The sequence below is a fragment of the Dipodomys merriami genome, unplaced genomic scaffold (assembly GCF_024711535.1).
Source record: "Dipodomys merriami isolate MVZ:Mamm:240054 unplaced genomic scaffold, mDipMer1.0.p SCAF_8, whole genome shotgun sequence".
NCBI classification, from domain to species: Eukaryota; Metazoa; Chordata; class Mammalia; order Rodentia; family Heteromyidae; genus Dipodomys; species Dipodomys merriami.
In genome coordinates this window covers 38,439,331-38,452,252 of record NW_027206401.1, presented here as the reverse complement: position 1 = coordinate 38,452,252, position 12,922 = coordinate 38,439,331, and the positions used below count along the sequence as shown (strand labels likewise).

At 35.2% G+C, this 12,922-nt stretch overlaps 1 protein-coding gene across 1 annotated transcript in view; it reads right to left on the bottom strand.

Moving 5' to 3' along the window:
- Ascc3 (activating signal cointegrator 1 complex subunit 3) overlaps positions 1-12,922 on the bottom strand; it is a 232,900-nt gene that overhangs the window by 92,582 nt on the left and 127,396 nt on the right. Inside the window, exons 22-29 of the mRNA XM_070010685.1 lie at positions 12,362-12,516; positions 9,553-9,651; positions 8,245-8,413; positions 6,969-7,189; positions 5,108-5,193; positions 3,216-3,382; positions 2,068-2,213; positions 1,825-1,945 (exon numbers count right to left, since the gene is read on the bottom strand). Of these exons, the coding sequence (XP_069866786.1) occupies positions 1,825-1,945; positions 2,068-2,213; positions 3,216-3,382; positions 5,108-5,193; positions 6,969-7,189; positions 8,245-8,413; positions 9,553-9,651; positions 12,362-12,516 (1,164 nt within the window). The remainder of the gene's footprint in view (positions 1-1,824; positions 1,946-2,067; positions 2,214-3,215; positions 3,383-5,107; positions 5,194-6,968; positions 7,190-8,244; positions 8,414-9,552; positions 9,652-12,361; positions 12,517-12,922) is intronic.

Genomic DNA, 12,922 nt, shown 5'->3' with positions numbered 1-12,922 from the left:
AGCCAAGGCAGGCAAGTCCATGAGCTTCTCTCTCTCCCTCTCTCACACTTGTTTTCTCTCCCTCTCTCTCTTCCTCTCCTTCTCCCTCTCTCTCTCTCTCTATAAACATTCTCTCTCCATATACACATACACAGACACACATAGACACACACACACACACACATAAGATCTTCAAGTAATTGAATGAAGGAACTTCCATCTAACAAACAGTTTATGAATACATTTATTTTGATCAATGCCACTCCTTTCTACATTCTCATTTATTCCTTCCCTACCCACCCCTTTCCTCACTCTTCCCCTTTCTCTTTGACCCCACCCCATCTTTTTCCAGTACTCACTTATTTGGACATTATACCAATTGTAAAGAAATGGAAAGATCTAGAAAAAAGTATGTCAAGTGAAGTAAGTCAGGCCCAGAGGGACAAAAGATGTACGTTTCCCTTATATGTGGAAGCTAGATTTAGCGTACAAACTTTTAAGTAAACGTGAGTACCATGTGAGTGTGTATACCATGTATAAATTGAAATATAATGGATTCGAGGAGAGCTCATTTAATTTCTTAGAAAGGCAAAGTCAGGGCTGGGAAGGTGGCTCAGTGGTAGAGTGTTGTCTTGCATGCATGAGGACCTGGGTTCAATTCCTCAGCACCACATAAGCAGAAAAAGCTGGAAGTGGTGCTGTGGCTCAAGTAATAGAGTGCCCAGGCCCTTTAAGTTCCAGAAGTGGTGCTAGAGTAGAGGCGCGCGCACGCGTGTGCGCACACACACACACACACACACACACACACACACACACACACACACACACGCAAGTATTTTGCTGATTAACTCTTGATTTTCATAACACAAAATGCTTCATTTCTATCAGTGTCATGAAGTCATTCTTTAAATAGATATAAACAACCGCTATGGGGCATAGGAAAAATAGATTCATTTATCTTATTTTTCACTCATCACATATCAGAAAATTATAGATTATAAGTGATAAATCTATGATAAATCATATTAGAAATACAACGTTTGAAACACATGTATTACTACTGCAATATTGGTAACATTTGTACACACAATTGTGAATGGATCTATCTCTTTTTTAAGCCTCAACATTTAATGGATTTTTGCTGCTGCAAGAACAGGTGTGGCTGAACAGCTCATGGCAGATTTATTGTTCATTAGTGATTTTGTACAATGCTTCTGTGGAGGTGTAAATAATCTAAACTACCAAGATTGGTCTCTAGCTCACAATCAATACTTTGCTTCTGTCATAAGGCTAATTACAGCAGCTAAAAAGTCACCTCACAACTGTCACCTCACAGTCAGCAGCAGTTCACATCATCAGATAATTTATTTTGCAGGTTATTTTTAATTGATACCATAAATATTCCTTATGCAGTCTAAATAAAACAAGTTTCAATAAAATAAGTGCTATTTTTTAACTCTTTCCTCTTTGCCTAATTTTTTAGAAAATAAAAAATAAAAAAGCTCCTTAAAAAATAAAAAAGCTCCTAACTAGCATAAGAATACACCTTAAATGATAAAGTAAGAATTTTTTTAGAGGCTGGGAATGTACAGCGCTCTCAAGACTCTGGATTTAACAAAGACTTAGTTACTTTCTAAACACACATACTTTTATCCTATGGCAAAGACATTACTATTTGTGAAATATCTCAAGTGTCAATACATAATATATTTATATTCCTTCACAATTGTAAAGTAAATAGCTTTAAATTATTTGTATAAGTTGGGCCACTTCTAAAGCTAAACCACTATTTGATGGCTACCATCCAGAACAGTTACTGTTTCAATTCACAAATCTAAAGCTTACCCTGAAATGCAGGCTTGTTCATACTAGCCATGCGAGGACAGTAATGTTGACCTGGGAAACCTTGAATGTGCACTTCTAGAGGAACAGGGCGTACTGATGGTCGGAAGTTGAACAAGCCCATCTACAGAAAATATGTGAGAAGTTATTTTCAATGTTTGTATTTAAAGAGACATTAAGACATTATAGATTTAAATATAAAAGTTGTTGCTAAGTGTCTAATGTATCTATCAGTCTTCCACATACCTGCTTAATATTGAGCCAGTCAGCAAGGTCTCTGGCATTAGCTAATGCAGTAGACAGCCCAACTATTCTAACAGGCTTTTCTGTGTGTGATGAGATGAAATTTGTTCGAGATACAATGACTTCCAGAACAGGACCTCTTTCTTCCCCTAAAAATCGTACAAGAAATATCAACGATTTAACAAATCCATGCTGGCTGTTGGAGTATAGCGTTAGCAGTTTTTTCAAAACAAAAAACAAAGAACAATTAGGACTAACATATGATCAAACAATCCCTCTTATAACACGCTGAAAATAATATATATTTATGTATGTATATATATATATATAATGTCCACTGCAATATTATTCATAAAAGCTAAGAAACAGAAACAACGTAAATGTCCATTAACAGATGAAGGAATAAACAGGAATAAACACTGTGCCGTAGCACAGTGAAATATTATTAAAAAATTAAGGAAAAAGAGAATGCACCAAGAGCATGCTGGCTCAAGTTTATAATCCTAGCTACTCAGAAGGCTGACATCCAATAATAATGGAAGCAGCCCAGGCAGACAAGTCTGTGAGATTCTTATTTTTAAGTAACCAGCAAAAAGCCAAAAGTAGAGGAATAGCTCAAGTGATAGAGTACCAGCCATGAGTGAAAAAGCCAAGCATGAGTTCAAGGTACTGAGTTCAAGTCCCAGTACCCATAGGTACTGGATGGTCCTGGGGAACATTATGCTAAAAGAAATAAGGCAGGCATGGAGAGATAGGCAAATACTTCCTAATCTCATTTATGTGCAGAATAAAAAAAGTCCAAACTCACATAGAATGGGTACCTGAGTGAAACTGGAAAGGAAAATGGAGATGTTTGCTAAAAAGTATTGTGCCAGTCAGATAGGAGGAATAGTCTATAAAATATACCATGTAACAGGATCACCACAGTTAATAAAAATATGTATTTTAAATTGCAAAGGAACAAATTTCTAATGTATTATCATAAAAATTATATGAGGTGATGCCCTAGTATTATACAATTATTTTACACTGCATACATATCAAAATATTATATTGTTCACATCAATACATACAATTATATACCAATTAAAAATTGCTATAGTAAAATAAAGTTCAGGTTCATAAATCAACTTCAATACACTAGTACCCACCAAGCAAATGGATCTCATCTATGATGAGAATAGTGACTTGCTTAACGTAACTCCTGTTTTGCCAGCTTCTACTGACTCCATCCCACTTCTCAGGTGTAGTGACAATCAGGTCAGCCTTGGCAATGGATTTCATATCAGGAGTTACATCTCCTGTTAGCTCAATAACTCTAGAGGGAAAAAAAAGTGATCACGTCAAATATAATACTGAAAAGGAAAAAATACCTTTTTTGAACTCTGGGCCTGGGCGCTGTCCCTCAGCTCTTCAGCTCAAGGCTAGCGCTCTACCACTTGGGCCACAGCACCACTTCTGGCTTTTTTCTTTTTGCTTATGTGGTGCTGAGGAATCGAACCCAGGGCCTCAGGCATGCAAGGCAAGCTCTCTACCACTGAGCCACCTTCCCAGCCCAAACATTGTGTTTATTATGTTCACCAAATCTCTGCCTCAAGTGACTTTATGAAGCAGAATACCTATCTCTTCTATATATTAATAAGCATCTTCTTTTGAATAAATGTCTTTTTATTGAAGTGTTAACTTATTTCCACAGAAAGTACAGGCAGTCTTAAATATACTGGGACATAAGATAGCAACTACATACGTGCCACCTCTTTCTGAGAAAGTCTCAGTCTTACAGTGAGAAAGATGACAAAGGAAAACTCAGTGATATCTTTAAAGTTAGTTAATATAGGAAAAGCCACTAAATTTTAAGCTACTATTAAATACTTCTTTTGGGAACATCAGAAAAGCAAAGAGTCAGGATTGTTCTTCTAAGTATAATGTTCCCAAAACTTATTTTTATTCTTAACATAAATATACTAAATATTCAAAGAATAAAAAGTGAAACATCTCCATATTATTCTAATCTTGTAGTCATACAGTCCTCATTCTAAGGCATCCATACATTCATATACTTTATCAGCTTTAAAAGATGAGATAGGACATACAACGAAATAAAATTTTGGCATCATCTTTAGAGATTGTTTATCAGTAAAGAGTTCCTTCGTTTACAGTTATATAGAATTTTGCATTGCATAAGTATTCCATAATTTACTTAGTGATGCAGGTTATCTGCAACCATTACATAAACAGCTTTGTGATATATTAAAATATTAATTTAAAAACCATTATGCTTTTTGAGAACTATTTTTTTACAAGTAATTTACATGCCCTTTTAGTGATTTCCGGAAGTTAATTTGAATGTGCAAGACAAACAGAGATTTGGAAGGGGGGGGGGAGGTGGGGGTGGGGGTGGGGAGGGGTGGGGGTGGGTGGGTGGAGGGGGGGATGGGGACTGGTGGTTCACACTTGTAATCCTAGCTACTCAGGTGGCTCAGATCTGAGGATTATGGTTTGAAGTGAGACTGAGAAGAAAAGTCCTGAGACTTTAATCTCCAATTAACCACCAAAAAAGCTGGAAGTGGAGCTGTAGCTCAAGTGGTAGAGTACTACCCTTGAGCACAAAAGTTCCAGGACAGAGCCCAGGCCCTGAGTTCAAGCCCAAGGATGAGCACACACACACAAAGTCCATATTAAGTCATTAAAGTAATTTCATTTTCAATCTTAAACACTATATACATGGATAAAATTTTAATGGTGGTTGCAAACTTTTAAGTAAAAGGGTATGGAAATTCATTCAAAATTTAAATGCCACTCTATTAGGTAGCCCTTTTATACTTTAAAACATAATTTTTTTTTAGTAATGGTACAAAATAATATATAATGTTTCATTATGGCATTTTCATACTTGTATACTATATACTTTTGTTGTGTCCCTCCATTGTTATGCTGGTCCTCCTCAAATAGTCCCATACTTTGTGCTTTTATGTCTTTAAGTCTAGCTTCCCTATATGAGAGAAAATAAAACAATATCTGTTAAATAAAAGAAAGAACTTACTTTTTACCAAGTTTCTCTTCTATTCTAATTTTCCAATCATCCATTCTTTCACGTACAAGGGCTTTTAAGGGAGCAATGTACACTGCCTGAAAAAGAGAAAATAGATAAAAACTTGTATAAAATTAGTGACTATAAGGAAACTGAGTCATGAGGGTATCAGGATAAAGAAAAGGCAGAAAGTGAACTTAACAGACCAACAGGCTTTTTTTGGAAGTGAAGCTTGGTAAAGGCGACCAAATCACCTTTATTGTGGCTGAAGAGGAAATGGCATCCCCCGCTCCCTCCCTCCCGCCCCTCTTCTCCCTACCACCCTAAAAACTAAGGCTCTTTAAATATTAGGCAGAAAGAGTAAAGTTGAGAGTTGGAGGAAGAGGCAGATGGAAGTGGGGGAAGATGGAGGTGGATGGGTGAGCAATGTTATTTTGATAAAGGCGTTTCAAAGTTTCAATAGTATCTGTGTTCATCAAGGGCATCACCTCAGATGTGGTGTTGGTCTTAGGCTCTCTCCCAAGACTGCTGGTACATTTGTTCAGGGGTAAGGGGAGGGGAGATGATTCAGCAGGTTCTGCATAAAAATCAGAAGCAGAGCTGAGGATGAAATGGTAGAGCACCAGCTTTGGGCAAAAAAGCTAAGGGACAATATCTAGGCCCTAAATTCAATTCCCAGTACCACAACAAAAAAAAACTTAAACAAAGACTATCGTATGATGCAGCTGGAACTCTTCTGTATATCACTTTTACAATAAAAATTTTAAGGGTAAGGAGGAGGCTGCAATGCTTGGTAAGAAATGTATGCATTATCCTGCTTATGTAATTGTAACCCCTCTGTACAATATGTTCACAAATAAAATAAAATTAAAAAAAAATTTTAAGGGTGGGGGGAGATGGGAAGGGATAGGAAGGGGAAACAAAGGAGGCAACAGTGCTTGATAAGAAATGTACTCATTATCTTGCCCATGTAATTGTAACTCCTCTGTACAGTATTTTCACAAAAAAAGATATGAAAAAAAATAAAAATTTTTGGTAAGAAATGTATGCATTAGCCCATGTAATTGTAACCCCTCTGTACAGTATGTTCTCAAATAAAATAAAATAAAATAAAAAATAAAAATAAAAAAATAAAAAAATAAAAATTTTTAAAAAAGGAAAGAGTCTTAACATACAAAAAAAATGACATGGGCAATTACACTGTTGCCTATCTATCCAAGAGGTAAGGACAGCAACTCAACAACCATGTGCACTCTCATGATCATTAAACCATGATTAAGAACAGCCAAACAACAACTGGAGCATCCCAAGAGGGATGAATGGACAAACAAATGAGAATAGAATCTGATCTTAGTGGCTCACTCTGTGGTTCTTGCTACTCTAGAGGCTCAGAGGTAGAGTATCTGGCAGGTTCAATGTTATTACACATTAATTATCAAGAACACTATAGGCATTTGGAGAAACATAGAATAAGTTATTTCTCTATTCCCTAAGTATAATTAAACTTTAAAAAATGTATCAGGATTTCTACCATATCCAAAGAATTTGATTATAATTATATAACTTTATGTATTATAAATATCTCTATGAATTAAGTATCTCATTAGAAGTTACCTATAAACTGTAGATACAAGGAAAGGATGTCTGAACACAGCACAACTATATACATTAGAAAATGAAAGACTCAAGAGTTGGAGGTAACATTTTTGCATGAAAATATGCTAATCCTGATCTGGCCTCTGAAAACCTGACTCAGAGAGTAACATCTCTCACTGGAAAACAACAGTGATTCATTATGTTTAGAAGAGGCTAGTAAAGAGGTTATAAATGGCCTTTTAGAATAGAATGTAAGCATACAATATTTTCTACATACCTTTGAGGTGGGATAATTGTTGAAGACTCTGAAAATGGCAAGTTCAGCTGCAACAGTCTTTCCTGACCCAGTGGGTGCTCCAAGTAGGACATTACAGTCCGTGTGATACAGTGTATGAAATATCTGTGTCTGCACAGGGTTAAAGTGGCTGAAGTTATACAGGGCCTCATATGCTTTGCATCCTAAAGCTGTGATTGGCAAAGGCTGAAGATCCAGTAATTCTGAAAAGATCCAATAGGCACTGCTATAAAATAATTGAAAAAAAGTATACTGAACACTATTTAAAAAATTGTAACAATCCTTAGTTTTTAGGGGAAAACGATTAACATTAAGTTATTCTATACCAATGACACATCTTTTTATCTTTTGTCATATTTATCACCTGACATACAAAAATAAGCTGGATGTGGTGGCACAAATCTGCAACCCAGACCTGTGGAAGGTAAAGGTAGGAAGATCTGTGGTCTAAGGCCAACCCAAAGTAAAAAAAGAGACATTGTTGGAAAAATAAACAAAAGCCAAAAAGAGCTAAGGGCAATGACGAAGCATTTACCTAAAGGTCCCTATTATCATAAAAAAAGGTTATCCCTATCCACTGATCTACTCCATTACCTGGGTAGCTGACTGCAAAACTACATGGTTTCCATGCTAGAGTACAATGGTTTCAATTTTCTGTAGTATTGAAAATTGAGGAGAAAAAGGCATTGCAAGTTTAGGCTGGCAATGCTAAACAAAACATAGATACATCTTTAATAAGACAAAAATTTGAACCTTGTACAATGTATAATGCATAATTTACTCTTGATGTTAAATCAAGATGCTGTATTTCAGTGAAAGACTTTTGGCTGACTTGAATTCAATACTATATTTATGTATACTTTGAGCCAAACTATACAGTTAAGTTGTCAGCTGGATTTTGATTTATAATATAATAACTTTAAAATATAAATCTGGGGCTGGGAAGGTGGCTTAGTGGTAGAGTGCTTGCCTTGCATGGATGAGGCCCTGGGTTTGATTCCTCATACTGCTTATGTGATTACCACATAAGCAGTAAAAGCAGGAAATGGTGGTGTGGCTCAAATGACAGAGCACTAGCCTTGAGCTAAAGAGCTGAGGGACAGTGTTCAGGCCTAGAATTCAAGCCCAACAACTGACAAAAAAAAAAAAAAAAAAAAAAAAAAAAAAAAAGAAAAAGAAAGTATAAATACTTGTCAATATTAATTAAGAGAAAAATTCAAAGTAAATCATTAATTCAAATTAGCATTCAATATATTACCTGTATGGGGAGGATGTCTCTCTGGTAGAATCAGATGTTGAAAGTTGATAATGCAGACAGCCTCAGCTCCTAACCATCTATCAGACACTGCTCGGATATAGTATTGGGAAGGCAAAGGCTCAAAAATAGGAATTGTAAATACCAGTAGTTGAGCTTCCTTATTAATCACCTAATGGGAGAAAAGTCTAAAGTAAGTATGGTATTCTACTCTTATAAAGGTCTTAGAAGTCTATTGCTAAGATGGTAGAACTTGTATACAAGATCTACCAAAATGAAGACACATTTTGCATTTCTATGTAGCTGAGATATTTAGCACTGTACTTTAGAGACTTGTGAGTAGCTCCTTTCTGAGGGCAAAATGTATAATTATTTATAATATATAATACATATTTGTAATATATATATAATCTCAGCAGGGTACCAGTTTGATTCATTACTAAAATTTGCTAAATATCATTCATTAATTTCTTCATATTGTTTGCAATTCTAATTATCATATTACTATTCATTTTATGAGATTCAGTACTCCTTAGTGCTATATGCATGTTATGCTTACTATTATTTATCCCACCTATTTTACATACTCTATGTCTCTGGAAGCCATTCCTTAAATCATGATAAAGACCTTAATTTAATATCTCAAATGCTGATCACATACTATCAATACTATAACATTTAATCATTGAGTTTAAAGCTTTAAAACTTTAAAGCCAAATAGAAACAAAAAAATAAATAACACCTAATGTTACTTTGATAAAATGGAACAATAAAATAAAAAATACAACTTGTTATACTTTTTTAATTACACAAAATAATATATTCACAATCCACATTTACCTGTTTTTTTTCTGTTGTTGTTGTTGTTGTTTTCCTGGTCCTAAGGCTTGAATTTAGGGCCTAGGCTCTGTGCTCAAGGCTAGTACTCTACCACTTGAGCCACAGTGCCACTTCTGGCCTTTTCTGTTTTTTTTTTTTTGTTTTTGTTTTTGGTAGGTCACAGAGCTTGAACTCTGGGCCTGGGCACTGTCCCTCAGCTCTTCAGCTCAAGGCTAGTGCTCTACCATTTGAGCAACAGCTCCACTTCCAGCTTTCTGATGGTTTATCAGAGATAAGAGTCTCACAGGCTGCCCAGGCTGGCTTTGAACTGCTATCCTCAAATCTCAGCCTCTTGAGTAGCTAGGATTTCAGGTGCGAGCCACTGGTGCTGGGCTTGGCCTTTTCTGTTTATGTGGTATTGAGGAATCGAACCCAGGGCTTCATGCATGCTAGGCAAGCACTCTACCACTAAGCCACATACCCAGCCCTTACCTGTTTTTTAAGAGCTAGAAAATACTCTGAATGGTAAATATGATCATTTGTAGGATCTTCTACCCAAATCCACCAGGGTTCTCCTACTGTTCCGTGGACCTAGAAGAAATACTGTATCATAGTACTGTGACTATCATAAACTCCAAAGATAGCACTGTTTATATACTTGGTGTTTATTTTTTTCAACAAGTTTTTTGCTATATAATTTATAATACAAAGTTTACTTAAGGTTTAAATAACACTTATCACTATAAAAACACAACACATTTAGAAAGCTATGGTATATAATATAGTTGTTCTATATTATAAAAATATAATCTAATTTTAGAACATCTTCATCACCTCTAAAAGAAAACTTGTTGGCACTAACTATCTATACACAATACATTTACCTTTTTTGGACATATCATATAAAATGAATCATATAACATATAGTCTTTCATGACTGGCTTATTTAAAAATTAACTTACTATATTTTCATAGTGCATCTCTATGTTTCAGTGTGTTTCAGAACTTTATTCCTTTTATTACCAAGTAACATTCCACTGGATTTAAACACCATATTTTGGTTATCCATTCCAAACTCTTTTTTCCTTATAAGGCCCCATTTTGTTTATTAGTCATTTCTTCCTAATTAAGAAGGTGACCACATCTCATGGGATAATCTTAAGCCCCATATGCTATGGCATTTTCCCAACAAAAGCTGTAATAAAGAAGAAGCCTAGACAAATATTGGCCCAATAAGACTGGTAAACAGGACTAACACTGAGCTGAGGAAGTGGGATGCATTCTACTTGCTCAGTGAAAAAGGAAACAAGAAAACATTTGGGAAATACCCAACTTTGTCAGCACAGCAAAGAGGATAGGTCCTGAATACTATTATTAATCAGAAGACTGCATTGTCCATATACCTTATTCTACTTTTGGACCTTATTATTGTTCAACTACATAATCTTGCTTACAGTAAGTTAAGGCAAGTTAAGCTTTCCATTCTTAAAGTCAACCACATTCTATCTGATAGCTATAAAAACACTTAATTTCTCTCTTTTCTGATTTAACTAAATTGGAGATTGGCTATGGATATTAAAACAGAAAAAACATGAAACTTCTATTTATTCTAAAAAGTCATTAACTATAACATTTGAGATATGCACTTAGGGCTATGATTTTATATTTAGCTGAAAATTTAAATGTACAGAAATATTGGATATAATTTACCTGTCATCTCATCATAGAAACTGAGAAAAATAATCCTTGCTGTACATGTTTAGAAATCAGAGAATTTTAGGAAAATTTTGACACATAAAGGCCATTTAAGAATTGGATAGAACCATGGTTGTATAATTTTAGACCACAATAAGGTTCATTCATCTACATTTAATTAGAATCTTATAATAACTATGTCAAGTAAGCATTGCTATGTCACCATAACTGATTTAGTTCTCTTCTTCCATTGGCTTCCTCAAAACAAGGACTTAACCTGCCTTTCAATCTACAATTTCTAATACCACACCTATTAGGACAAAGAATGAACTAATGCAACAATGATACTCATTAGAAACTATGTTGGAAATGAACTTTATAACTTGAGGGAAGGGGAGTGGGGAGTGGTAAGCAGGAGAAAATGAAGGTAACAGTGTTTAAAAAGAAATGTACTCAATACCTTTCTTATGTAACTGTCACCTCCCCATTCATCACCTTTACAATAATTTTTTTTAAAAGACAGATATTAAACAATGTTGACTAAAGGATCCAGTGATTTTCATTACATATAAATCTTCATGTGTGTGCGTGTACTATATGTTTTAGCATAATATGATTACATATAGATATGATTACATATAGATAACTGATGGAAGAAATGAAGAAAGAGCCATAAAAATAGAAGTAGCTATGTTATGGGAACCAAAGAAGGACATTTTTAAGAAGAACTAAGTGGTAAGTGTTTAGAGAGGTAAAGAAAATAACAGAATACTGTAATCAAGCTACTTATTAGCAGTCAATTAGTCTTTAGAGGCCATGAAAGAAGTCTCAGGAGGAAAAAAATGGCTCTTTTAACATAGAGACTCTTTAATTTTTGTTAAGCTAAATTACACTAAGGAGAGATAGAAAAAATGATGATGAATGACAGAATAAAAGAACATAGAACTAATGTGCAAAGTCCTTACATAGTAAAATCCACTAAAATGTTTCTCAGTGTTGTACTGTTTTTTTCTTGTGCTGACCCTGGGGCTTGAATTCAGAGCCTCAACCATAGCATTCTACCACTTGAGCCACAGCTCCTCTTTAGCTTTTTGGTCATTAATTGAAGGAAAGAGTCTCATGGATTCTCTTTCCTGGGTTGGCTTGGAACTAAGATCCTCACATCTCAGCCTTCTGAGTAGGTAGGATTACAGGCATGAGCCACTGGTGTCTTGCTCAGTGTGGTACTTTTAAATTTCCTAGATAATCTAGATAATGTTAATCTTACAGGATTTTCTAAATGCCTTAGGGACAGATGTAAGAAGGTGTAATGGATCTTTTTTTTTTTGATGGTCGTGGGGCTTGAACTCTGGGACTGGGCGCTGTCCCTCAGCTCTTCAGCTCAAGACAAGCGCTCTATCACTTGAGCTACAGTGCCATTTCTGGGTTTCTGGGGGTTTATTAGAGACAAGTGTCTCACAGACTTTCCTGCCTAGTCTGGCTTTGAACCGTGATCCTCAAATTTCAGCCTCCTAAGTAACTATGATTACAAGGATGAGCCACCAATGCCTGGCCAGTGTAATAAAACTTTAGATAATGTGTTCATACAGTTACTTTCCACTTTTACCTGATCATTCCAAGTAAAATCAGGGCTGACACTGAGTGTCACTCGGAGAACAGTACGTGTGATGGGCTGAATGGATGCTTCCATTGTAACAGAAGGAATCTGATGAACACACTGCTTGACTTTCAGTCCAATATTAACATGATGTAAAATGTGACCTGAAAGGAAAAATATCACATAGGAAAAAATGTGTCCAGAAACAGGAAAAAAAAGCAATATAATCTGACTTTTAAATGAGATATCAGAGAAGGAGAGTTTATTGCTTGTTTTATGATTTGCTATGTAGAATAGCTGACATTCTTGACCTGGTATGTCTGAATATTTTGTAATAGTTAACCTGAATTAGAGATTCATAGTTTAAAATCAGTATCAAGATTTCTTTAGCTATTAATAGGGCTCTTAAAATTACTGAGACTTGATAGTGTTTACTGTGAAAAGATCCATTTATTTCCAAGTTAGTTAGGACACTATAGAAATCATAACCAGAAATTATGAAGGTAAAACAATTTTCAATCTACCACAAAATATGTAAAATTTTCATAAATAGATTCTGAAACAAAGATA